Genomic DNA, 27,600 nt, shown 5'->3' with positions numbered 1-27,600 from the left:
TCGCAAAAGGGGTCTCTGGCACTTCAAAGAGGTCTTGACTAAAAGATGGAACTGGAAACTCTGAACTTTGTTGCAGTTCCTTTGTGCTCGTAGGTTTCATCTGTTTACTTTGTGACTGGCTTATTGATTTGATAGGCACATGCCTCTGCCTTCCTTGTGCAGGCTCCCTGACTGAAACATCTGACATAGTCATTTGACTACCAGAAACGAAGTCATCACTACCATAAGTCTGAAACTGTTGTTGCCTCATTATTATTTCAGAAAGCCTTTTATTTTCTTCTCGTAATTTATTTGTTTCTTTAGTGAGTTCCGCAATAAAGAAAAGATTTTGTTGTTGGATTTCAGAATAGTCTTTCTCTAGCGCAAGCCTGTATGTTTCTTTCATTGAACAGTTGTCACAGGTTTTTGCCTTTAACTGATCTTTCAAGTCATTAATGGTGCTCTGCAGGACTCTCTGCTGTTCAGTCAACTCTTTAATTTTGGCTGTGGAGCCCGTCCACCTCCCATCTGACAATCGCTGTTTCCTCAGACTCGTTAATTTTGCCTGTAGACGCCTCAGCTCTTTATCATGGAGCTCTTTCAGCGTCAGCCATGTTTTTTTAAAACTGTCAGATTCCAAATCACATACACTAAGCTGTGATGACTCTCTTCCTGAAGATTTCTTACAAGTTCTCCTCCCTCCTTCACCCTCGTTCCCTGCCTGCATCATGTTTCACAGATTTGGAAATGGGAGGGATGGCCTTGTCGCTCGATAACAGTGCCGTTAAGAAAATGGCGGACTTGCCGTGGATTGGAGCTAGTTCGCTGTGAGGGCGAGCCCTTCTACCCCTTTCACAGACCTTCTCCGAAGCTACCTTAGGACACGGGGCGAGGGAGATGGGTGCTCACGGTTGGATGGAAAGTCCCAGGTTTTCGCTGGAAAGGAGGCACCAACTTTTCGGCTGGAAGAGCTAACGCACAAGAGAGGGAAGCCACCACCCTCAGGCAGTGGCGCAACAAGCTGCCCTTTGACCGGAGGCCGGAAACGCAGGGACTTCTGGGGGGAACCCAAGCTTCTGTGAGTAGACACCCAATGGCAGATAGGTGAGAGCGGAAGTCACTGCTAGCTTAATATACTTTTTTTAATTTTATTTTTTCTTTAGATGGAGTCATGCTCTGTTGAGCCCAGGCTGGAGTGCAGTGGCGCGATCTCAGCTCACTGCAACCTCCGCCTCCCGGGTTCAAGCGATTCTCCTGCCTCAGCCTCCTGAGTAACTGGGATTACAGGCGCGCCACCAAGCCCAGCTAATTTTTGTATTTTTAGTAGAGACAGGGTTTCACCATGTTGGTCAGGCTGGCTCGAACTCCTGACCTCATGATCCGCCCGCCTCAGCCTCCCAAAGTGCTGGAATTACAGGCGTGAGCCACTGGCCCTGGCCTAATTTTTAAAACAAGTCACATTTTGATTCTATTTTCAGTTTTATTATTGATGATTAGCATTTTGTGTTAATTGAAACCTAGCAATATTCGTGGTCTTATAAAACAATTGGAAAATTGGAAGTAACTAAGTCAACTTCCCAGCATCCCTCATCCTCCTTGCCCCTCCATAAAGCCAACATTGTCTTGTCTTCCATCTTTATCATTGAGAGGTTCTAGCTCAGTTGGGAATTAAGTCATTTGCTTGCTTTTGTGACACCTATGCGATTTTTACAGTTAGAGGAGGGTCTGCTGACACCATTAGCTCCATCAAAGTAGGATAAAAAAGGAATGGAAAGTCAAGTAGTGGCACTGTTTTTGTTTTGTTTTGTTTAAATCTCAGTAAGTAGGTGTGTTGGGGAAGAAATGGGTAAGAAAGAGAAGTATATGTGATAGATTTAAGAGACTTGTGTGTCTGAAATAATTGTTCCACAGATAGATAGGACATCAGAATTTATAATGCAAAGGCAAAGAGAAAAAGGAAAGTTATCTGTCTCTTATTCTGAAATTTAAAATTCTGGGTTTTTTTGTTTGTTTGTTCTGTTTTGTTTTTTTTGAGATGGAGTCTCACTCTGTTGCCCAGGCTGGAAGTGCAGTGGCACGATCTCAGCTCACTGCAACCTCCACCTCCCAGGTTCAAGTGATTTTCCTGTCTCAGTCTCCCAAGTAGCTGGGATTATAGGCGCCCGTCACCACGCCCAGCTAATTTTTATATTTTTGGTAGAGAAGGGGTTTCATCATGTTTTCCAGGTTGGCCTTGAGCTCCTGACCTCAAGTGATACGCCCACCTTGGCCTCCCAAAGTTCTGGATTACAGATGTGAGCTACCACAACTGGGCTACAGTTTAAAATTCTTAAACTTTTTTATTCACAGAGCCTTCCTGAGTAGCAGGCAAAGGCATTTGACCTTCTCAGAAAAATGCACCTAAACACACCATCTTGCATAAAATTTTAGGGAGTTCATTAAAAATACCTCATCTAAAGTAAAAACACAGCAACTTCCGTTACTCTGTCTTCAGAAATGATATGAAGATTGGGATAAGCGACCCAAAAGGACATACACAAAACACATAAAAATGATCATTGATGCTGAACTAATTACCAATTAAATGATATATTTGGAATTAATTCAATAGAATACAGAGTGTGTACTGGGCAGTGGGAGGGGAGAGGAGAATATAGATGAAACGAGATTTGCCTTGAGTTGATAGTCCTTGAAGCTACATAGGACTTGGGGATTCACTGTGCTATTTGCTGTGATTATTTGAAGATCTAACACTTTATTTATTCCATTTTCAGATACTCTCTTAACTTACTGGAATAAAGTATCTCCTCAGGAGCTCATAAACATTCTTATACTTTTAGAGTAAGTTATATTAATTTATCTTCATAAACTTTCCCCTTATTTGGGGAGAATTCAACTGTTACATTTTTTTCTGTTTTTAATCGCTTATTTGCTAATAATGTAGAAAATGTTAAATTATTCTGATAATATAGAGCCTGGCATGTGGTTCTTTATCTGCAGACAGAAGAAAAATGTGAACGTGGAATACTTTCTATATTGCTGAAAACTCTAGCTAATAATAAACCATCTTTACAGCCCAGCAAAAGACTTTCTGTGATCTGAAAAACTAGAAGTAGTATCAGCTGTTCTGCATCATTCATTTGGAACAGATGCTGGAATAGTGAAGCAGTGTAAATGATTGGAATTTAGAATTTGTACTTTCATATAGAGCTGAGTAATTCTACCCACTGCAGAAATGTGTCTGTGTATTTGTGTGTGTACACACATACACACACACACACACACACACATACATATGTATATATGTATGTATTCCAAGACACTTGGGGGAAAACCTAGTCTGGAGATGGGAAATTGTCCTACATTTCATCCTGAACTATTTTTATATGATTATTGGAAGCTGAAAGAAAAATTAGACATAGAATGAAATGCAAGAAATTTTTTAATAAATAGTACACATATATGATTTGTATGTGCATGTCTACAAAAACAAAGCATATCAATACAAACCCTTGGATTAAAGTCTTACATACTTTAGCGGAAAATGTCAGGATAATAAACAGCAGTTAAGATTTTTTTTTTAACTACTGTAATTGTACTCAAATATTTACTAATGAAAATATCTGATGTTGGGGATTTGCTTTAGAAACACAGGGGCAGGGAGGGTGGAGGGATATATCAGGGAACCTATTCAGGGCAGAGGTCAAAAAAGAATAGCCATGAGTTCAGTCATTGTTGAATCTGGGGGGTGATTGGGTATGTGGGAGTTAACTATGGTACTCTCCCTACTTTTGTACGCGTCTGAAATTTTTAATAATATAAAGTATTTTAATGTTATTATTTAAAATGTAGAAATTGCCCCAAGTTTTAGTGCAGAAGAACCTTTTAGAGATATTATTGACTATGCTGGTGGGCCAGGCATGGTGGCTCACACCTATAATCCCAGCACTTTGGGAAGCTGAGGCAGGAGGATCACTTTAGCCCAGGAGCTTGAGAGCAGCCTGGGCAACATAATGAGACCTGATCTCTACAAAAAATAAAACATTAGCTGGGCATGGTGATGTGCACCTGGGGTTCCAGGTACTTGCGAGGCTGAGGTGAGAGAATCATTTGAGCCCGGGAGGTCGAGGCTGCAATGAGCCGCACATGATCATTCCACTGCCTTCCAGCGTGGGTGACAGAGCGAGATCCTGTGTCAAAAATAAAAATGACTGATGGAGACCTTTGCTATAATAAGTTATAGAGCATAAAGGGTGATTTGCATTGACAGGTTTTTTTTAACCTGTCATTAAAATTGTATATGAAGACATGATGTAATTGTAGCAAATAAATGTAGAAAGATAGAATATGGCAAGCCCACAATTAATTATCTATGTATTTCTGTGTAGCAAAACACGTATCATTATATGATTTAAATAGGCCATTCTTTGTAACTCATGACTTTTAAAATATCACTTGTTAATCTGTAGAGGATGTTAATATATTACTAACATGCTATTGTTTTTCTTTCTAGAGTATGCTTGTTTCACTTTAGATATATGGGGAAAAGAAACATAGCAAGGTAATTCCCATAGCACTGCAATTTCTACCTTTTCCTTCTCTTCCAACAGAGGGCAATCTTACTCATGCCATGTAAAACCAAGGTTATTTATTTTGAGTTAACATTGAGATACCTGTGATTTAGTTAACATGTCACAACTGAAAAATTTAAACGAATGGGAACTTTTACATTTTCAAGCTTCCCACGGTGTGATGATTAAAGTGACATACAGAGTTTCTACCTTGTGAGATGCTTATCTTTTCTAAAGGAATCCAGAAGGGGCTAGGTCCAGGGGAAGGCAGAAAATCATAAAGTGAGGACAACTGTAAGGTCTGTACTTTTGTCTGAAGACTATCAATACTCACCTCAGTTACTAAGGCAAATAGAAATCCCCAACAGCAATTGGGACATAAATGATATATTATCTATTTCCTCTTTTTGTCATGTAAGTCCTAGTGAAATAAATACTTAAGGAAATATTTGAGGGATTCTAAGGTGAAGACGGTTACTTGCTTATTTCAATGAGATATATTTTAGGGGTAGAGATAGTCATTAAAGGAGCTTAAAAATAGTTTTTAAAAAATGTTTAATTTTTAAGAAGCTGTGTGGATGGGGGGATTATTGCTCAGTCTCTGGAACGTCCTAAGGATAGGTAGTTTGGGCGGTGAGGGTTCCAATTTCCACCATCTTTTCCCATAACTTGGAGTTGGTATGGCCATTGTTACCATGAACCTCAGTCTTTAGGATTCTGTCAACTCTCCCACTACGTTTACTAGAGGATAGATAAACTACTTCTTTCTTAGTCCATGTATGACCCAGTTGTAATTTTTTAAATGGAAACAACATTAAAGTAAAACCAAGAAAAGCTTGTTTATCTTAGCAATAGACATACCTACAGAGTAAAAATTTCTAATCCAATCTTACCTCAAGTCCAGAAACAGATTAGATTGGCACTCATTCTTGAACATCTGACTCTAGGATTTTCCCCTCTCATTTCAACCTTTAGTGAACCTCTGGCTATCTTCTTCCCACTCTTGACCTTCCTCATCTCCCGTGAAAAGATTGAATCTTATTGGAGTGTTGGCCACTTATCTCTGATGTTTTTGAGAAGAAGAAGGGAAGTGGAAGCTCTTTCTAAATTCCTTAATTATATTCATATATGCTATTTTAAAGATACATTAAAACTTCATCCAATTTCTAGTGACACTTCATTTAATCCTTGAGTATACTACTATGTTTATGTGAAAACCTAATTTTTTTTAGTTAAAAAGATTATAACATTGAGATATGTTATTAGAGAACTCCAGTTCCTGACTTTAAAATTTATTTTAGGGTGCATGATGCCTGGCTGTCAAAACACTTCGGAATAGACCGAAAATCGCAAACCATGCCTGCTCTTCGAAACAGATCAGGAGTAATGCAGGCCCGGCTTCAGCATCTTAGTAGCCTAGAAAGTTCATTTACACTCAATCACAGTAAGTGAAAATGCGTGTGTGGTACCCATTTGACCTTAAAGAAGTCCTGGTTTAAATAATAAAAACTGAAGGTGATGGATACCCTAAATACCTTGATCATTACACATTCTATGCATGTAACAAAATATCACCTGTATCCCTTAAATTTGTATGAAGAAAAGAAGTCCTGGTTTAAATTGCCAATATGATTGGAAATGATTTCCCATACATACATGTATTTGCATCTTTCTGCTATGTATGTATGTATATAATCAATTTCATCATACATGACTATAAAATGATAAAATACACATGGATTTTTGAACAATTTTAGGTCATGGTGTTTTCTTCATAGTGTTAAAGAAATTAAATTTTTCCCACGAATTGCTGTTCTCATAATATTTTTATATTGGGTGTTCTTCATTCCTACTGTTAAACTTTAATGCAAATATTGACATCTTAATATAATATATATAATATTTGTTTAGTTACTTTTGGTCATTTAATGATTAGGGAATGAACATGCTGAGATGACTGCAGAAATCAGTGAACTCTAAATACTAGTTTGGCAAAGGTGTATTTCAGACAGGTTGAAGTATTGACAAGGCAAATAGGGCAAGGAGAGAAATCTTGCCCAACTGCGGAAGCTAGAAGGTTATATAAATGGAAGCTCTCCTATGAAAAGCAAATATTAATAACAACTTAAAGAGTAAGAATGTTTTGTTTCCACACAGTCCTCTGAAGGTTTCAGAAAAGGAAGTTAGCAAAACTGGCTTTGTGGTAAGACCTACTAATAAAAAATAATGTTTTGCTAGACGCTGAGCTAATAGACTCAGGACCTTTAAATCTGCATGTTTTAAAGCCTTCAGCTTCTTGTAAAAATATGATGAACCTATTTCCTTCAGTTGCCTCCAAGATACCTTGTTTTCCTTCTGATTTAGAGACAAATCTCATATAATCAGCATAATTGAAAATGTCTGACCATAAGGTACTACTGTTTATCTGTAGCTGAATTTCTATTTAGTGGTTTCTCATTTTTACCCACATAATTAGTAGCATGACTTAGAAGGCCTCCCACATTATTTCCTAGTTACATCACCAGAGTTCATCACTGAAACTTTGTCTCCAAAGAGTGGGCACCTAATTATGTCCTGCAGAGCTGTTGATACAGAACTGTAATGAAAACTAATGAAATTGATTAACCCAGACTATATTTGATGAAGGAGTTAAATACAGTATGACACTGTGAGCCCCCTTTCTTTTTTTTTTGAGACAGAGTCTCACTCTGTCGCCCAGGTTGGAGTGCAGTGACGTGATCTCGGCTCACTGCAACCTCTGCCTCCCAAGTTCAAGTGATTCTTCTTCCTCAGCCTCCTGAGTAGCTGGGATTGCAGGTGCGCGCCACCATGCCAGGCTAATTTTTTGTATTTTTAGTAGAGATGGGTTTCACCATGCTAGCCAGGCTGGTCTTGAACTGACCTCATGATCTGTCTGCCTCAGCCTTCCAAAGTGCTGGGATTACAGGCATGAGCCACCACACCCAGCCGAGCCCCCTTTCTTGTCTTAAGTCTTTGGGTAGAAAGTCATTCAGCACCATTATGTGCATCTTCGTGTTGGGAAAAGTTTAATTTACTTTTTTAATCCTAGGTTCTACAACAACTGAAGCAGACATTTTCCACCAGGCACTTCTTGAAGGCAATACAGCTACTGAAGTTTCCCTAACAGTACTAGATACCATATCATTTTTCACTCAGTGCTTCAAGGTAAAAATGAAGAGTTATAATCCAGTTGGTACCATTGCAAAGTAACATTATACAGAAATTACCTAGTCAAATGTGGGGTAGTGCAGTGAAAAAGGCTGGCATGAATAGTCAGAAAATGTGGATGGCAGTTCTAGTTTGGTTTTCATGTGACCCTGAAAGTCACTGAGACTCACTTGTGTCATCCATAAAGGGAAGGGAATGGACTAACTTGCCCTTAAGCTCTCTTCTACCTCTTAAATTCTATTAGATTTTCATGTTTAAAAACAAAGTTTCCATACTTTAAGTAGCCAGCAATTTTTAGCCCAAAATATGATTGGATCTGTTTGCCCAAATACCCGTTGTGATGAGGTGTCCTGTCAGGGTAGATGAGGTCCAGGCAGGCTGGCTGGCTTCCCTAGCCATGCACTTAGTGTTTTTTCTCAGATGTTTGCCTCTCAGTGCAAATCATCATTGCTATGATTTTAAAAAGAAGGTAAAAGCACTTATCTAACAGGATTATTGGAGAGGGGATTGCAATAATGGACGTGTGCTTTGAAAAGTAAAAATGATGTGACTATAATGTAAGAACTCAAAGGTGAAAAATCTTGCTTGCTTTCATTTCAGTTATACAGATGTGTTTTTTTGTTTGTTTGTTTTGTTTTGTTTTGTTTTTTCCTTCTTCCCCTCTTCTCTGAGTAATTCAGTTAATTGTTTCAGCGACCTCGAGATTTTCTATGGAAACCTGGCCTGTGCTTTTCAAAGAGGCTTATAAAGGAAAATTGAATTAGATACTAATACAAAATAAGCTGCAGAATACCTTTAATAAATAGGCTACAGATCCCTTTATGAAGTATTAGGTTTGTTCTATATTAAAATGCAACACAACTCCATGTTTCATCATGCCAATAAATAAGGAAGTCATTAGATCTCATGATGTACATTGTATTCCTTCCTCCTATTCTGATACCTCTTATTTATTTAACAAACATTTATATAATCTCTTGGTAAATATCAGGCACTGTCCTAAGGGCTTTACAAATATTAACTCACTTTTTCATTGTGAGGCTGGGAATGAGAAAGGGGAGTGATCTTTTTTGAAACAATGGAAATGTTCTAAAATTGTATTGTGGTCACCCAACTCTGTTGCTGAATTTACTAAATGTAATTTAATTGTATACCCAAAACTGGTGAATTTTATGGTTTGTAAATTATATCTCAATAACTTAAAAATACAAATATGAACTTACTTTTAATCCTCATAATAGCCTTATGATGTAGATACTGTTATTCCCTTTTGAAAATGGGGAAACTGGGGCCCACAGGAGGTTAATGCCACACAGCTGGGCAGTGGCAGAATCAGGATTGAGATCTAGGCCAGTTATGAGAGACCATGATTCTAGCCACTATACCGTGCTTTGAAATATACTAAGGAAAGTGCCAGAAAAATCAAAATGCCATTCAGGGATTCTGGCTGTCAGTATTATCATTAGATTGTTGTTGTTTTGGGTTTTGTTGTTTTGGGCCAGGTTGTAACCTGCTGGTTACTTTCTTGAGGGGTAGCAGGATAGAGCTGGAGAAATTAGCCATTGCTGATTAAAACAAAGTTGACAAACTAATAGGTATTTATCTACAATTTGTTGTTTCTTTGCAAGGGGCATTTAAACAATTTACATAGTCTGTTCAATTGTGATGCCTGTTAATTATCTCTACTCATAGAGGGTTTAATTTTTCACAAATGGCTAACCATATAGTAAACATACTTTTAAAGTAAATTAGATCATAATCTAATAAAATAGAATTGATATTTTCCTTCATTTATACATTATAATATTTAGTCTCTCAGAAATACAAAGGCTGATTGGTTTGTATTCATTTTTAATTTATTGATTTCTTAATTGAGAAGCAATATGGTATAGGTTAATAGAAAATACTGTTCCCATACTAGTCCTGTATATTGTTGTGTTGCATTGAAAAAAAATTCCACCTGTTTAAAATGTTGGGATTAAGTATTCTAGATACCATGTATGTAGTATTTGTTTGAGATTTCCAAGTTGAAAGATGGCACAAATATTTTGAAATTATATGTAAGAGCCTTTTATTTTCCTGAAACTTCCAAACAGTGGTTTCATAAACAGGTACTGGTGAAATCAGTTCTGTCGTTCTCAGTGGGGCATAAACCATATTTTTTAATGTTTTATAGACCCAGCTTTTAAATAATGATGGCCATAACCCATTAATGAAAAAAGTGTTTGATATACATCTTGCTTTTCTTAAAAATGGACAATCTGAAGTGTCGCTGAAACATGTATTTGCCTCACTAAGAGCTTTCATCAGTAAGGTAAGGACAGAAGCTTGGGAGCAGCCGGTGGGCTATCTTCATTGCAAAAAGGAAAGATGGGACAATGGGGGTCATTGTGGTGACATATACAATGCCAGCTCATGAAGCCATTAAGTACTGCCTTTGTAAATAGAAATACAGAGCAACAAAGCACACACAGAGGGCCTGACCATGAACCCCTTCAAATCAGAAGCTACTTTTTATTTCACCCCATAATACCTTCCCTTTTCCATTAAGCTCCTTTGAAGAGTATCATTTTAAAATCACCAAGCCTGCCAGTTCTCTATTTTGCTTCTTTTTAAAAGTATTGTCATGTTGGAGGTATATAAGCCATGAGTGCACTCATGTCTAAAGACTTTGAAATGATCCAAGTTTTGTAATCCCAGGGTCTTGTATAATATCTTGGAAATGGTAGGCACTCAGTACATGTTCAAATGGATGCATCCTGACTTTCAATGCTAGTTGTAACTAAGGGCCCTAAATGCAGTCCACTTGCCCCAGCTGAACAATAACCTCAGACTTGGCTTTTAGGAAGAAATACGACTGAAACAGACAGCAAAGATTTGTTTTCTGTGCTCAGGGGCTTTTTAAACTTAAGAATAAACATAATAAACCAAGATAGAGCTAAGGTTATGGAAAGGCACAGTCCAGATCTTCCACTGGTTTATGTAACTACAGTAAGACAAAGAAATTCAGTTACGTTATTTGTGTAATAGGCTAGCTAAGCTTTGAAAACTTTTTGCCGCCATCATTATTTATATAGCAGCTAGTTGCATTTAATAGATACAGAAATTAGATGAATTTGAAGCTTTTTATTGCCATTCTTTAATATAATGTATGAATTAAAAATCTATGGGAAGCCGAGTTCAACACAAGCATGTTACAAGAAACCAAGGGAAGGAGATTCAGAAATAATTCATTTAACAAAAACTGTGTAGGTACTTACTGGATATAGTCCCTAAGGGCTTATTGTCCAGTAGAGGGAGGCACACACACATCAAGATACACGTACACAGAAACAAATACCATCAGGATAAAATAAGTCTGTATAGACCTCTGGGGGTGGGCAGGAGAAAAACTCTAATTTAGCAAAAGTTTTTCTGTAGCAATGGAGCTAGGATTTAATATGGATTCACCAAGAGATGAAACTAAAGATGTAAATGGAGTACAGATCATGTGGACTCGTCTTAAGAGTTGGATTTCATCTTTCAGGCATCAGGTAGTCATGGAAGGGTTTTAAGCAGGGAAGTAACACAATTATATTTGTATTAAGAGAGAATTGGTAAGGACAGGGGAAAGTCTCTTTAAAAGTTGTGTTGAAGAAGGATTGGTGACAGTGTCAAAGGCAGTAAAAAGACTAGCTGCAGTAAGCTAGATAAGAAATGAGGGCCTGAAGTAAGGTAGTGACAGTGGATATATGAAGGGTCAAAGGCAGATGAGACATGTTGAAAAAGGATTTACAGGATTTGATCATTAGTCCACTGATAGTATGGTGGAGTGTGGTAGTTGATATGAAATACAGGGGAAAGACTACATTTGCAGTAAAAGTTCATGAGTCCTGTTTTGTAGACCTGTTGAATTTGAGTGCCTATGGGACATTAAGATGTGTGGATCTTTGCTCTGGAGAGGGATCAGATTGGAGAGCCAGACTTGGAGTCATTCTCCATTCATCCGTGCTATATTTATTGAGGACCTTCTCTGTGTCAAGTGCTGTACTAGGTCCTGGAGATGCAATGGAGATACAAAATAAATAATAGTCTTCGCCCTCATGAAGCATTCAGTTTTAGTGGGGATAGGGGAGACAGAAAATAAATAATAAAAGAATTAGTAATTATGAGCCGGATGCGGTGGCTCACACCTATAATCCCAGCACTTTGGGAGGCCGAGGCGGGCAGATCACCTGAGGTCAGGAGTTCGACACCAACCTGACCAACATGGCAAAACTCTGTCTCTACTAAAAATACAAAAATTAGCCAGGCGTGGTGGCGGGTGCCTGTAATCCCAGCTACTCAGGAGGCAGAGGTTGCAGTGAGCCAAGATGGCGCCATCGCACTCCAGCCTGGGCGACAGGGCAAGATTTCATCTCAAAAAAAAAAAGTAATTATTATATGTTCTAGGAAAGGAACAAACAGCGTGCTGAGACAGTAAATGATTTGTGGGAGATAATCTTATCTTAGATAGGTTTGTCACTTTTAAAATGAGACCTGAATCTGTAATCCCAGCACTTTGGGAGGCTGAGGCGGGTGGATCACAAAATCAGGAGTTCAAGACCAGCCTGGCCAGCATAGTGAAACCCTGTCTCTAGTTAAAAAAAAAAAAAAAAATTAGCCGGGCATGGTGGCGTGCGCCTGTACTCCCAGCTACATGGGAGGCTGGGTCGCTTGAACCCAGGAGGTGGAGGTTGCAGTGAGCCAAGATCGTGCCATTGCACTCCAGCTTGGGCAACAGAGCGAGACGTCGTCTCAAAAAAAAAACAAAAAAAACAAACAAACAGAGAGACCCAAATTATTGAAAAGGGGCCAGCTGTAAAAAGAGCTTACAGAAGAACTATCTAGGGAGAAGGACATATATGTGCCAAGGCTCTGAATTGGGAAACAGTTTGGAATATTCTAAGAACTAAAAGGCCGATATTTTTGGAGTATAGTGAACTAGTGGGAGCATCAACATACAAGTGGTAGTCGAAACCATGAGAGTGGTTTGATTTTCCCTGGATAGTACATTGAAGAAGAAGAACAACAACAACAAAAATCAAAAGCAGAACATTGGAGAGAAATAACGTAGAAGGGAGGTTCAAAGACGAATCTGTAAGGGAGATGAGAGGGAGCAGTCACAGAGGTGGGAAGAAAGGTAAGAAAGAAGGATATCATGGAAGCCAAAGAAAGAAAAAGTTCCAACATTGTCATGACGTATACAGAGTAGTCAAATAAGATAAAGGGGAAAAGAGGTCTGTTAGAATTGGCAATTAGGAGGTCATTGATGATTTTGGCCATTGCCCACTCAGAGAAGTGAGTGATGTGGGTAGAAGACTTAGTGTAGTGATGAGCTACACTATAGCTATGCTCTCCCTTAAATGTTTATTTTCATACCAGAGTACCTGCTTCATCCAGAGTTAGTTTAGTCTGGTGAAATTATTAGTGAGATTTCCCAATTACCAATCAGAAAACATTTATTAAGCATTCATTATCTGCATAGAATTACACTTGGTATTAAGGTGAAATAAAGGGTAGATTTCCTATAATGTGGGTCTAAATTCAAGGTTCCTAAGAAATAATTTTTAAAACATGGCCCTCTAGCTTCACTCTCCGAAAAACATCTATTATGTACCCTGAAGCAGCTTATTATTTGCTTGCCTAGACCTATAAGCACAGGAAATTGTAACAAGTCTATTGTGTCTTCCACAAAGCAGACCGAATACATTCTTAAAGGAACAGGCCACTTGTCTCTTCGGATAATTAGTCACTTTCGTACTCCTTTTCTATGCTAAAATGTATCCTAACTATCAGTGTTTATGTGAAGAGGATACATGTGTGTATCTCCTGTATCCCATTTTGTTAAAAGATGAACTTCACTTGCTGAGTAGATTTTAGCTATAATTTTCTCAGCACTTTGATGTTCACAATAAAGGAACTGTTGAAATATAAACCCAAAGAGTAAGTAATGAAGATTGACCTTCCCATTTTTAAGCCCACATTTGAGATCCATCATTCATCATTTCAGGCATTCTTTCACAACATATTGAGAACCTGCTTACGGTATTATGGTGGTGCAAAAGTAATTGCCACTATATGGTGGCAAAAACCGCAATTACTTTTATATATATTATATTATTATATACAATAATATTATATGTTGCAGACTCTCTTAAGCTCTTCTCAGATCTACATCATTTATATTCAGTACTTTTACATCTTTGTAATAACTTGTATACTGACTTAAGTTCTATTATTATCACATGCTGGTGTTAATGTTAACTAGTTCAGACTCTCTGGAGAGTAGAACCTGCTTTATGTTGATTTTGTATCCTTAAAGCACCCAGCATAGGTTTAGGTGAGGATATAGAGGGCACTTGATACTCTATTGATTTTATGATTGGATTTTAAATACTTATTTCTGTTTTCCCTGTTCTTTAGTTTCCTTCAGCATTTTTCAAAGGAAGAGTAAACATGTGTGCTGCATTTTGCTATGAGGTTTTAAAGTGCTGCACATCGAAGATTAGCTCAACCAGGAACGAAGCATCTGCACTTTTGTATCTTTTGATGAGAAACAACTTTGAGTACACCAAAAGGAAAACCTTTTTGAGGACACATCTACAGGTCAGTGAAAATAAAAGAGCCTCTTCATCTTTCTTCTCTTCAATCTTTAACCTCTAGATCAAGATCCAGAGCCACCCAACCCAGTCCAATACAGTGTGGCCATCTAGCACTTGATGTGTGGCTAGTCTAAATTTAGATGTTCTGAAAGTATAAAATATGCTATGGCTTTTGAAGACTAAGTATGAAAAAAATAGAATATCTAAATTGTTCTATATTGATTGTATGTTAAAATGATATGTTACCTGTATTAGGTTAAGTATATTAAAATAAGTCTCTTTTTAGTGTGGCTACTAGGTAATTGATAATTACGTATGTGGCATGTGTCATATTTCTACAGAATAGAGCTGCTCTAGAGCAGAGACATTACGACCATAGGCTCTATTTCAATTTTTTTTTTTTTGATTTTTTTTTTTTTTTGAGACGGAGTCTCACTCTTGTCGCCCAGGCTGGAATGCAGTGGCGTGATCTCAACTCACTGCAACCTCCACCTCCCGGATTCAAGTGATTCTCCTGCCTCAGCCTCCCGAGTAGGATTACAGGCATGTGCCACTATGCCCAGCTAACTTTTGTGGTTTTAGTAGAGACGGAGTTTCACCATGTTGGCCAGGCTGGTCTGAAACTCCTGACCTCAGGTGATCCACCCACCTCAACCTCCCAAAGTGCTGCAACTACAAGCATGAGTCACTGTGCCCAGTCTCTAGTTCAGATTTGAGGACTGCCACATACCATGTGACCTAGAACAAGTTACTTCCTTAGCCTCTCAGTGCCTCAGTTTCTGCAAATGCAGTAGGGTAAATATTGTTACCTAGCTCATAGGATTTTTATGAGGATTAAATGAAATGATTAAATAACAAGCTTATTAGATTTTACAGAACAGATAAGACAGTTTATGTTTCTCATGCTCCAGTATGCCCACTTATTTTAAAAATGAGAGATGTCTCAAAGTTTAGTGGAAAGCATGGACTTCAGAATCAGGCCTACCTGCGCTTAAATCATAGCTTAAATCCTTACATGCCGTGTGACCCTAAGCAAATCACTCAGTCTGGCTAAACCTGTTCCCTTATTTGTAAAATGAGACTGAGTATTTCACTTTGCAGCATTACCCTGAGGATTAAAATAAGTTGTGTATGGTGCCTATAGTGCCTGACACAATGTGTAGCACAAGATAGCTACTTCCTACATGATAGTTATTATTCAGCATCTCCATACTTTTGGGTTTATTGGATGAAATAGCTCTGAACTAAACCACAATTGGGACTGCTTGACTCAGTAGCCCTCATTATAATATGGGAAATCCTTGATCCTATTTATATCTTTACTGTCATGGTCTGTCCCATTGGAGCTGTTTACTGGAGACAAGATTATTAATGGGGAGACAACCATAAGCAGCTTGTTGAAAAATGTCATCAATAATGTGAAAATCCAATAGGAATACTGTGTATGCTTCCTGTAAAAGTCTGCTATATAATTACTTTTGCATGTTAGAGTCAGCCATCATTACACGTTAGCTCCTTTACTATTTGCTTTTATATGAGATGGCACTTGGAAACCCACCTTCCCCCAGAGCATTGTTCTAATTTGTGTGCCAATATACCTGAAATTCCCCCATTGTTATTCATTCTTCTGGGTCAAAGCATCAGTTTTCTTTAAGTCTTTTATTCAAATATAGACAAACTAATAAATGTGAAGACTTAAACACTGGCACATAATAAATGCTCAATAAAGGATTAACTAGTACTCTAATGGTTATCATCTCTTTCATCCTCTACAAAGTAGGGATTTTTATCATAGCCACTTTACCAATGAGAAACATGAGGCACAGAAAGGTTAAATAGCTTTCCCAAAGCCACACAGTGAATTATTGGTAAAGTCAAGATTTGTATCTAAGGCATTCAACTCTAGAGCCCATACCCATGGCTATTACTGTATCTTGCTTCCTAGGACCAGTGGTAAAGCGTCCAGCCATTAACATCTTAGCATGAATTGTTTTGGCAGTCACCCAAGAGAGACTGAGAGATTTAAAAGTCCCGTCAAAGGCGGTGGTTCATGCCTATAATCCTAGCACTTTGGGTGGCATAAGTGGGTGGACCACTTGAGCCCAGGAGCTTGAGACCAGCCTGGGCAACATGGCAAAATCCTGTCCCTACAAAAATACAAAAAATTAGTTAAGTGTGGTGGCACACATCTGTAGTCCCAGCTACTTGGGAGGCTGAGGTGGGAGGATCACCTGAGCCTGGGAGGTCGAGGCTGCAGTGAGCCAAGATCATACCACTGCATTCCAGCCTGGGCAACAGAGTAAGACCCTGTCTCAAAAAATAAAAAGTACCATCAAAGTCCATTGCATAAACTTTTGTTAAACTAGGTAAGCCCTGGTCAAAAACAAAGAAAGTTGCTGAGGCACTGGACTTGGAATTCCAGCCAACAAATAGACTAATGAAAAGGAATGAGAAATCATCAAAGAAAAACATGATTTATTCTCACCTTTGCCACAGCTACAACCTAAAAAGCATATTTAAAATGGAGACCTGACTACCATTGTATCAGTTCACCATTACGAAAATAGTTTTAGATCTGGCTGTCCTGTGAGTTTTGAAAAATTATTACATCTAACCAAGAAAGATCCTTTAAAATTTGAAATGAGGCCTTTCAAGTTACGATTTCAGCAGAAGAATGTAAACCCCTCATATATGAAGAAAATACATTATGCTGGTACAGTGTAGAATCTTTAAAAGAAGCATTTCATGTGAGTGCTTATGTACTTATAAAATGATGAGCATAGGCAGCATTTGTTCAAAAGGTGTTTGGAAAATAATGTTTACTTCTTCCCACAGATAATAATCGCTGTAAGCCAACTGATAGCTGATGTAGCACTAAGCGGAGGATCAAGATTTCAGGAGTCTTTATTCATTATCAATAATTTTGCAAATAGTGACAGACCTATGAAGGTATGTTCTCACTTCAAATAATAAATTATAACCACCTTTACTATCAGGGAAGTTTAAACTCTTAAACTGTCATTGGATTCACAACTTTTGATAGTATAGAATGTACAGAATGTGAGTTTTATGAGTTAAGGGCTTTGTCTTGTACCTCACTATATCTCTAGTACCTAGAACACTGCCTGGTACATAGCAGATATTCAATATCAGTTTAGTGGATGGATGAATGAATATACTGTGTATTCATTGTTGTTATGGCAAGTTGAATCTGAATTTTTTTTCTGGGCTTCATTTCCAAACTTGCTCAGAAAATATATGGATCCTTTATTTCTTAACAATTGTCACCACTTTTAATATTGGTTAAATAAGCACCGAATCTGAAATTTCACAAAATTTCACTTAGAATAGCTAACAGTTGCCTGATCCATTGCCAGTGGATGAGGAATGACACAGAAGGGATTCATTATTTGATGGTTTTGTGAGTTTTGAAAATTATCTGTTAACACCAAGGCTATTGCTCTTAAGCACCAGTTTGCTGAGGCCAAACCCAAGACTCTGACTACTGTTCTGCTTTCTTTCCTATATGCTTAAAACTTACATAGCACTGTAAAAATTCATCTATTACTTCGTTGCATAGAGTGCAGATTCTGATCTTCGGTGACACATGTATACAAGGGAAGAAGAATCCTTTCCCAGTAGGACTTTTCCTCCCAGAAGAATGAATCATCCCCATTCTTGGGAAAGGTCATCTTCCAGCACAGTTTGACAATATTGTGTAAAATCTGAAAAAAATTAAAAGCTCATAGTCACAGCATATTTGATGTTTAGATGTGTAGAATCTATGTACCAAAAAATATTCCCACAGGAATGTTGCTTGCACTGAAAAATAACAGTGTGTAGTGCCAACCGCTCTCAGGCTGGGAAAGTTTGCTTTCCAGCCAGTTCTACTAGTTCCCCAGGGGATCAGTATATGCTCCAGCTAATCTCGTGAGCATAGAAACAAGTTACACCACTTATGCTTATACTCTAAGGAATTGTTTTTACCAGTTGTTACCATCCTTAATACTATGTTATATAGGTAGATTGGTAAGTTTTTCTGGGTAAATGGGGCTTGGATACTCTCTCCTTGATAGGAAATCTTTTTCTTTTCCATAACTCATTTATGAAATGACTGTTTTATTCTATTATGGAAGTCATTACCAACAAACTTTATTACAAAAAGATATGCCTTTCCCCTGGTAAATGGGATCTCTATTTATAGAAAGGAACTTTATGTATATAATTATTATTTTTCAAGGGATTAAGTTTTTATTTTTTATTTTTATTGTATTTTTCCTTATTTACTTATTTAGAGACGGAGTTTCACTCTTGTTGCCCAGGCTGGAATGCAATGGCCCGATCTTGGCTCACTGCAACCTCCACCTCCTGGGTTCAAGTGATTTTCCTGCCTCAGCCTCCCGAGTAGCTGGGATTACAGGCGCCTGCCACCACGCCTGGGTAATTTTTTATATTTTTAATAGAAATGGGGTTTCACCATGTTGGCCAGGCTGGTCTCGAACTCCTGACCTCCGGTGATCCACTTGCCTCGGCCTCCCAAAGTACTGAGATTACAGACATGAGCCACTGCTCCTGATTAAGAAGGCAGTTTTTCAAACCATTTCCCCCACATACTGTGTTCATATTGACAAGCGCCCTAACCCCTGTACCTGTCTCTTCGTCGTCATCTCTGAATCATATAGATAATTGTGATTACTCCTGTGGGGGTTAAGAGGATGCAGTAGGACTTCCTTAGCAGTGACTAGGGTAAAGAGGAAACTCTGGTATTCTTGGCTCCAAAGACAAACTTTGAAAACTTAATGATCTCTCTAAACTTTCTGGAATGTTCTGTGATTCATGACCTCCCATTTGTGTAAATAGAAATTTCTGCAGTATGATTTTCACCTTAGTGTATGTGGTAGTTAGTGGATGGAGTAGGTATGCTCATCAGAACGGAAGGCTGGCTAAGAGCCCCAACTCTAGGGCCAGACTGCCTAGGTGAAAATCCTGTCTCTCCGTTTACCAATTTTGAGACTTTCGTCAAGCATTTAAACACTTTTTTATAATAGTACTTCACTCAGGGTTGTTGTAAAAATTAAAACCTGTAAAGAACCCAGACCAGTACTTGGCACATAGTAAGCTATCAGTTTTTAGTTACTGTTACAAGAAAACGGCAAACAAAGATCACTCCCATGGCTGTGGAGTTCACAATGGAGGATCTGGGATTCAAAGCCAGGTAGTCTGACTCCAGAGCTAATGCTTTTATGTCCTATGAATATACTGCCACCAAGGTTAGAGCCTTTGAAGCCTGGGCTAGTTACATATTTTAAAAATAATTTATTTAAAATTCTTTCAGTGTACTATATGCAATATACCAAGAACTGTAACAGGAAGTGAAAATCATATTATGTCCTCACCATTGGATGACAAGCCTTAGAGCACATCAATATTGTTGTCAAACATGTCTTTTTTGTTTGTTTTGAAATTAGGCAACTGCCTTTCCCACAGAAGTCAAAGACTTGACGAAGAGAATCCGCACTGTTCTTATGGCCACTGCCCAAATGAAGGAGCATGAGAAAGATCCTGAAATGCTAATTGATCTCCAGTATAGCTTAGCCAAGTCCTATGCAAGCACCCCAGAGCTCAGGAAAACCTGGCTTGATAGCATGGCCAAAATTCATGTAAAAAATGGAGATTTTTCAGAGGTGACTACTTAAAGTTTTGTTCTAAACAGACTTTCAAAATACCTTGAGCATGTTCTGACAGTTCTTTCTCTGTCATCCTTTTTCAGGCTGCGATGTGTTATGTCCATGTAGCAGCTCTAGTTGCAGAGTTTCTTCATCGAAAAAGTAAGATATTTCTGTTTTTAGAGATGGGGCGATTTTCATTTAGCATAATAGTTTTTTATCTTTGTAGTTTAACTGTGATATAATTGAACGCTGAAAAATATGTTCACCCTTGGCCTCATTCAGTGTTAAAAATAAGCTGTTACAAAAGAAGACTGGATTGTTTGTTGTCCCTTCTGCTTTCATTAGAGATTACAAGAAAAGTGAAATAGTACAGGGTGGCCAGGTGCAGTGGCTCATGCCTGTAATCCCAGTGCTTTGGGAGGCCAAGGCTGGAGGATTGCTTGAGGCCAGGAGTTTGAGACTAGCCTGGGCAACAGAGTGAGATCCTGTACCTATTTTAAAATAAAATGTAAAATATATCAAAAAAAAAAAAAAACTAGTACAGGGCCAGGCCTGATGCCCAGTGTTTATTTTCCAAGACTGTCCCTCCCTGGAAGGCTGCCACAAATTAAATTCTTCTCAAGGCTCAAGTCAGGATAACACAGATTATTTGTTTCCCCCTCATGTGTCTTAACATCACCGACTACCCATAGACTATGTCTCTCCAACCACTTTAGTGCAGTGACACCTGGGTACGAAAAGGGAGTCATACTCTTGAAGGGTTTCAGGTCCAGCAGCCCTGGATTCCTAATTTAAGATTCCTAATTCAGGAAATCTACTTGGGAGTGTTCCTTTCCATAAACAATATTGTTGACTACGCTCAACAGTATTGTTGAACAGATTGCATCTGCTCAAATAGTAACCCAGTTGAGTTAGGTTTAAACATCGATTGACAGTGGAGATGGCAGCCAAGAAATCTCTATCTCAATGTCCAAGCTACTTCCTTTAAGGCAGTGGAATGAGTAACAATATGGCAAAATGAAACCAAATTATTAAAGGAGTCATATCACTCTGGCTTCAGCTGTAGGAACACAGCCACATTTTGTTTTATTTTTTAATTCCAGAATTCCTATAGTTAACTATATATCTATCATTTCACACTGAGGCTCAGTGTTTGATTGCCTCACATAACACCCATGTGGAGAATCTTTTTCTAAAAGGATTCTTGGCTGGGTGTGGTGACTCATACCTGTAATGTCAACACTTTGGGAGGCATGGGTAGGTGGATCACTTGAGCCCAGGAGTTTGAGACCAGCCTGGACAGGAATAGTGAAACCCCATCTCTGCAAAAAATACACAAATTATAGCTAGGCATGGTGTCACATGCCTGTGGTTCCAGCTACAAAGGAGGGTGAGGTAGGATCATAGCTTGAGCCCAGGACACTGCACTCCAACCTGGGTGACAGGACAAGACCCTGTCTCAAAAAATAATACATAAATAAATAAATAAATAAATAAATAAAATTTTAAAAATATTCTTCTTAAATATAATTAAAATGTAGATTCGTTTTACTTATATTTTAAATTAACACTTTCTGTCTGACTCTGGAATTCTTTTGAACAATCTGTGTGTTTGATATACTTTAGTTTTCTCCTTTTAGTATACATATGTGAGTTTTAAACAGAAAAATAGATTAATTACCAAAATGAGGCCCCATTTGACGGTTTTTTTAAAAATCACTGGTATGCCTATGAAATCACAGTATAAGTAAATATTGAAATTACACACCTGAAATTCCAAATAAACTGACAGATATGAGAATCTTAAATAGAGTACTGTGATTTCAAGTATGTCTTCAGAGACATAGGTTAATATTATCTCATCTTTTTAATTAGTAGAAATCTGGCCAGGCATGGTGGCTCACGCCTGTAATCCCAGCACTTTGAGAGGCCGGGGCAGGTGGATCACCTGAGGTCAGGAGTTTGAGGCCACCCTGGACAACATGGTGAAACCCTGTCTCTACTAAAAATACAAAAATTAGCTGGACATTGTGGCACACACCTGTGATCCCAACTACTTGGAAGGCTGAGGCAGGAGCGCTTGAACCCGAGAGGCAGAAGTTGCAGTGAGCCAAGATCTCGCCACTACACTCCAGCCTGGGCGACAAGAGCAAAACTCCATCTAAATAATAATAATAATAATAATAATAGTAGAAATCTGAAGATTTTTATGTCCACTAAGTCTAAAACTGTACTTTTTAGATTTTGAAAATAGTTAATTATATCAAAACTATTTCCCTGGAATTTTTTTGTTTTTTTCACAAGTGCAAAGACATTAAAGCTAATGAAAAATCAAGAATTATTTATCTGTATTATCAGTCCTTAAGCTTTAGAAATGGAATTTCTTGCTATGGTTTTTCTGGATATTATCATGAGGCAACTAGCATAAACACCAAACTGATACGTTTCAGGAAGTGGGAATAATATTTTTAACTAGCCATTTATGTATTTCATAATACCCTCAAGGTTTTTTAGAATTTATCCTTCATAGAAATCAAAGCACTCTTCGCTAATGAGGAGAAAATGTTGTTTTGAATGTTAAAAAATGATGTTTAAGAGAATTTACATGTTTATTTATAGGTATCATCTATTTTTAAATTTCTTTTAATTAAATTTTATTTTATTTTAAGTTCTGGGATACATGTGCAGGACGTGCCGGTTTGTTACATAGGTAAACATGTGCCATGGTGGTTTGCTGATGCCATCTATTTTTAAACCTGGAACACTATTTGCCTAAATTAGAAAATCTTATTCTAAAATAGTGGTAGTAGTAAAAGTCTTGAGGGTTTTCCCCACTTAGTTTCAGTGATCCAAAACACCTTTTTTTTCTTAATTAGCTGATTCAACTATACTAGCTATATCAAGGTCGACTACTAATTTAAAACACAAGTTAAAAACGTAAACTGAGTATTATTCTAAGTGAACTAACTCAGGAATGGAAACCAAATATCATATGTTCTTGCTGACAAGTGGGAGCTAAGCTATGAGGATGCAAAGGCATAAGAATGATATAATGGACTTTGGGGACTGGGGGTGGGGGCCAGAGAGGAAAAGACTACACATTGGGTGCAGTGTATACTGCTCGAGTGACAGGTACACCAAAATCTCAGAAATTACTGCTATAGGACTTATCCAGGTAACAAAAAATCACCCGTTCCCCCACAACTATTTTTTTTTAAACCTGTAATCTGTTAACCTCCCATCCATTCTGAGAAAGCATTAGTGAGCTGTTTGAAGTCTAGATAAGACCTGGCAATTGACAGAGTCAATGAAAATACGTTTGAGTGCAGAACTGAAAAAAAATCATTGAATTTACACTTAAGACCAACGTATTTGACAAAGATAATTTGGCACCTTTAGAACTCTTTGTTTTCTATCATTAAGTGCCCTTTGATAATGAGGCCAAGAGGGAAGGAGCATTAGAGTATATTTTAAATCCGTTACATATCCATTGCCAAAAATGTTTTGTTTTCTCTAATTCCTAACCAGTTTTTCTTGAAGTACATTATAAAACATTTTTAAATCAAAATGGAATAAAATACTACTCATCAGTTGACACATTGGAAGCAGATGTTCTACTGTGTAGCATTTTTAAGGGAAAAAATACTTTGTCCTATTGGATCATTGCCTGAGCAGGGAAGGGCTTAGGGGCCCTTGCCCCTCGAAGGTGACTACACAGCACCCACAAGGGACCATTTCCAGGTCCTTTTCTTCACTGGGTCAGGCACTGAACTGACAGGAAAACGGAAAGGTGGTATGCAGTTCTCCCTGCCCCCGCTCTCACCCTACCCTCAAACTTCTTTCAGGCAACCTGAGCTCTTGCTTATTCTACCAGAGAGACTTAAGGAGCACTATTCTCTTCCCTTTATTGAAGGCATCTCAAAGTGGTAATACTGAGTGTCAGCTATTCTCCTCCCTCCAAAAAATATAAAATAAAAATGTCAGAATTTGCTTATTTTTGTTTTGTTTGAGAACCTCAAAATTTCTAGATCACATTCTCCCTTTTTTCTTTTCCCTAGAGAGGATACAACTGTTTTCCCCAGGGAAGACAAGAGTCAAGTCTCTGCATTCTTTCACCACCAAACAGTATCCTAGGTTCAGCAAAGCTTCAGGCTTGCAAGGATTCACCCATCAACTCAGGAAAAGGAATTTCCTTTCCCATAGAGTCTGTTGTGGTTTTTTTTCATTCCTTATAGGGTAATGTTGTTCTCTTTCCCAAGTCTTTGTATCCAGGATCTGATAGCTTGAGTTTCATGAAGCTTTTTATTCCCTCATTCTTTCCTAGTCATAGCTTTTTCCCTTCTTATCCTCCCCTCAGGACTCTTAGCTCTTATCCTTCTTCTGACTAGCCATCCTTTTTTATCAAGGGTTGCACTGCTATCCCATCTTCCACACCCCTTCCCACTTTTTTTCACAGGATATCTTGTATTCAGGATTGTGGTCTCTATTTGAACAGTTTCGATCTTGTTTTCCCTGGGACAGCAGTCAGGAATACAGAAGTTACAGCTATAAACGGCAAGGTCAAGAGTCCTGGTCAAATACCAGAGAAACTGACAGCAGACTCTCCAGGACCACCCTCTACAGGGCTGCATAGGTCTACATGAGATCCCTCAAACAGATCCCTCCTTCTGTTGGGATATGTACGCTGGCCAATTTTAGACTCAACAACTTGTTTCATCTGAAAATCTTTCTAGAACTAAGAGGAATCAGGATTTTCTCCAAGCATTTTAAAGAATCTAACAAGCAAAGGGTCCTGATATATAATTGGATATTGATGGGTGTTGATAACTTTAGCAAAAAGGGGGAGGAATATAGTCATCTCTGGGTAGAGATACATTATCAGGCAGATGCATTAAGATAACACATTTAATAAGAATATTGGACTCTGAAGCTGAAAATTCACGATAGTAGTCTTTGCACTAGATAACCCAGACACAACTTTCAAAAGTGGGTGTTTATGTCTTTGTTCCTGAGATAAGACATAATTTTCCCTACTTCTACTTAAGATACACCAGAAGACTCTCTAGCAAGATGCTTTTAGCCTCATCTCATCTCTGGCATAGGAGTGTGCCTTTCTTCATCCTCCCTTAAATCCCAGCATTCTAGAAAAGCCCTACATTTGGAAATGACTTAAAGTAATAATCTCTTTTGAACAGATGGGATTTTTTTTTCCCCAGTTATGGACCTAGCTGCCTGAGGCCTTCAGGGTTTGACTATCTTCTTCAATAAAGGCTATGTTCTTTGTCTCTTCACTCAAGTCTTGGGCCCTCTTCTTTACAGCCGAGCTCTTGACTTGATAGTGGTGATCAAGTGGAATGGTTTTTCTACATTTCAAGAAGTTCTCCTAATGCACTACTGCACAAAGAGTATCCCACAAACCAGCTGCTAGTCTGAGAACTGTTTATCACATGTTTACAACAAGATAAGGAGTATCGTCATGAATGTAAATGAACCATGTCACTAAACACTCTGTTTGTCCAACTGACTTGTTCCTTTTCATAGACTTTGTTGAAGGAGGAAATGAGGAATTGATTTACATTCTGGTGAAAGTTCCTTATCTTTTTATGGTCCAGTACTTTGAATAGGTCTGTAACAGACCATTTTAGTCATGCTTTTTTTTTTTTTTTTTTTTGAGACGGAGTCTCACTTTGTCGCCCAGACTGGAGTGCGGTGGCCGGATCTCAGCTCACTGCAAGCTCCGCCTCCCAGGTTTACGCCATTCTCCTGCCTCAGCCTCCCGAGTAGCTGGGACTACAGGCGCCCGCCACCTCGCCCGGCTAGTTTTTTGTATTTTTTTTTTTAGTAGAGACGGGGTTTCACTGTGTTAGCCAGGATGGTCTCGATCTCCTGACCTCGTGATCCGCCCGTCTCGGCCTCCCAAAGTGCTGGGATTACAGGCTTGAGCCACCGCGCCCGGCCTAGTCATGCTTATCTTCAGAAATGAAGCAGGCTATGTTTTATCTCAGTGCCTTTTATTTCTTCTTCTTCTTCTTCTTCTTCTTCTTATTATTATTATTATTATTATTATTATTATTTTGAGATGGAGTCTTGCTGTGTCACCGAGGCTGGAGTGCAGTGGTGATCTCGGCTCACTGCAAGCTCTGCCTCCCGGATTCATGCCATTCTCCTGCCTCAGCCTCCCGAGTAGCTGGGACTACAGGCACCTGCCACCACGCCCAGCTAATTTTTTGTATTTTTTTTTTTTTTAGTAGAGATGGGGTTTCACCCTGTTAACAAGGATGGTCTCGATCTCCTGACCTTGTGATCTGCCCATCTCGGCCTCCCAAAGTGCTGGGATTACAGGCGTGAGCCACTGTGCCCAGCCGGATGCCTTTTATTAACTACTTTATTTGAACAAAAATGGTCCTACAGCTTGGTGGGTCAAACTAAATATCATTTTCATTCCTGGGTCTCTTTCTTCCTTAATTAAAACTCACTGACTACTCCCATGTATTTCTCCCTTCTTGAAAAAGTATTTCAAAGCCAGATGTAGTGGCTCACACCTGTAATCTCAGCACTTTGGGAGTCCGAGATCGGTTGGATCACTTGAGGTCAGGAGTTAGAGACCATCCTGGGTAACATGACGAGACCTGGTCTCTACAAAATATATAAAAATTTGCTGACTGTGGTGACTTGCACCAGTAGTCCCAGCTGCTGGGGAGGCTGAGGCGGAGGGATGGCTTGAGTCTGGGAAGTCAAGGCTGCAGTGAGCTATGATCAGGCTACTGCACTGCAGCCTAGGCGACGGGGTAACACTCTGTCTCAAAAAAAAAAAAAAAAGTGTTTCAAAATAACCCTATCTTCCCCTAGCAGACTTTCATCTTTTTCTCAAAGAAGTGTGGTTCCTACTTCTATGTGTGGTTCCTACCCATGTTCTGTCAAGCATCTTACCCAGAAGATATATGTCTAGTGATTAGGTTTCATTTAGACAAGAAGAGTTGGAAAAATCCAAGCCCTGATATATAACCTCTTTTCCACCAGAATTCTGAGAAATCTCTTCAACTTGAGGTCTGATTTTTTTAAACCTTCCTTCTTCCTTCCCCAGCCTCTAACAGGAAGATTACCAGTACTTAGTTGTAAGTAAAGGTTCTTATTTGTAAGTATCACTGTTAGAGTGTAGAACAGTAGATTGCGACAGCCATTTGTGTGTGTGTGTGTGTGTGTGTGTGTGTGTGTGTGTGACTAGCTCCTATTGGAAGGAAACTTTTTCATTGAAACTTTTTCAATGGTTATGTTACAAAGAGGCAGAATTTTCCTTGAACTCTAAAATTACAGCCCACTTAGATAAAGGTCAAGGCAGACACAGTAGGAATGTTTACACATGTTCCCCTGTCTAGAATCTATAGGGGAATCATGAGGCCTTTACACCTAGACTCTTGCTTGACAGTAACAATTTGGTCCAGAAGCCTACAGCAGGTGTTCTCAGCTTGAGTTCACTTCCTACTTCCCAGGAGTCCAGCTGGCAGCCATTATTTTATTCTACCTTGAGAAGGCTAGTTTATTTACTGGTAGGCTTATTTGCTGATAATA

The 27,600-nt window shown here is 38.6% G+C and overlaps 1 protein-coding gene across 2 annotated transcripts in view; it reads left to right on the top strand.

Annotated features, from left to right (window-relative positions):
- The window catches only part of DOCK11 (dedicator of cytokinesis 11), a 192,151-nt gene that overhangs the window by 140,700 nt on the left and 23,851 nt on the right, over positions 1 to 27,600 (top strand). For both annotated transcript variants that reach the window (XM_037989080.2, XM_037989079.2), the window contains 9 exons: positions 2,754 to 2,820; positions 4,493 to 4,540; positions 5,852 to 5,994; positions 7,621 to 7,736; positions 9,916 to 10,053; positions 14,184 to 14,366; positions 17,198 to 17,311; positions 19,831 to 20,046; positions 20,133 to 20,190. In XM_037989080.2, the coding sequence (XP_037845008.2) occupies positions 2,754 to 2,820; positions 4,493 to 4,540; positions 5,852 to 5,994; positions 7,621 to 7,736; positions 9,916 to 10,053; positions 14,184 to 14,366; positions 17,198 to 17,311; positions 19,831 to 20,046; positions 20,133 to 20,190 (1,083 nt within the window). The remainder of the gene's footprint in view (positions 1 to 2,753; positions 2,821 to 4,492; positions 4,541 to 5,851; positions 5,995 to 7,620; positions 7,737 to 9,915; positions 10,054 to 14,183; positions 14,367 to 17,197; positions 17,312 to 19,830; positions 20,047 to 20,132; positions 20,191 to 27,600) is intronic.

This window comes from Chlorocebus sabaeus, chromosome X (genome assembly GCF_047675955.1).
Source record: "Chlorocebus sabaeus isolate Y175 chromosome X, mChlSab1.0.hap1, whole genome shotgun sequence".
NCBI lineage: Eukaryota > Metazoa > Chordata > Mammalia > Primates > Cercopithecidae > Chlorocebus > Chlorocebus sabaeus.
The sequence above is the reverse complement of the archived record's forward strand: the minus strand, read 5'-3'. Positions and strand labels throughout refer to the sequence as shown.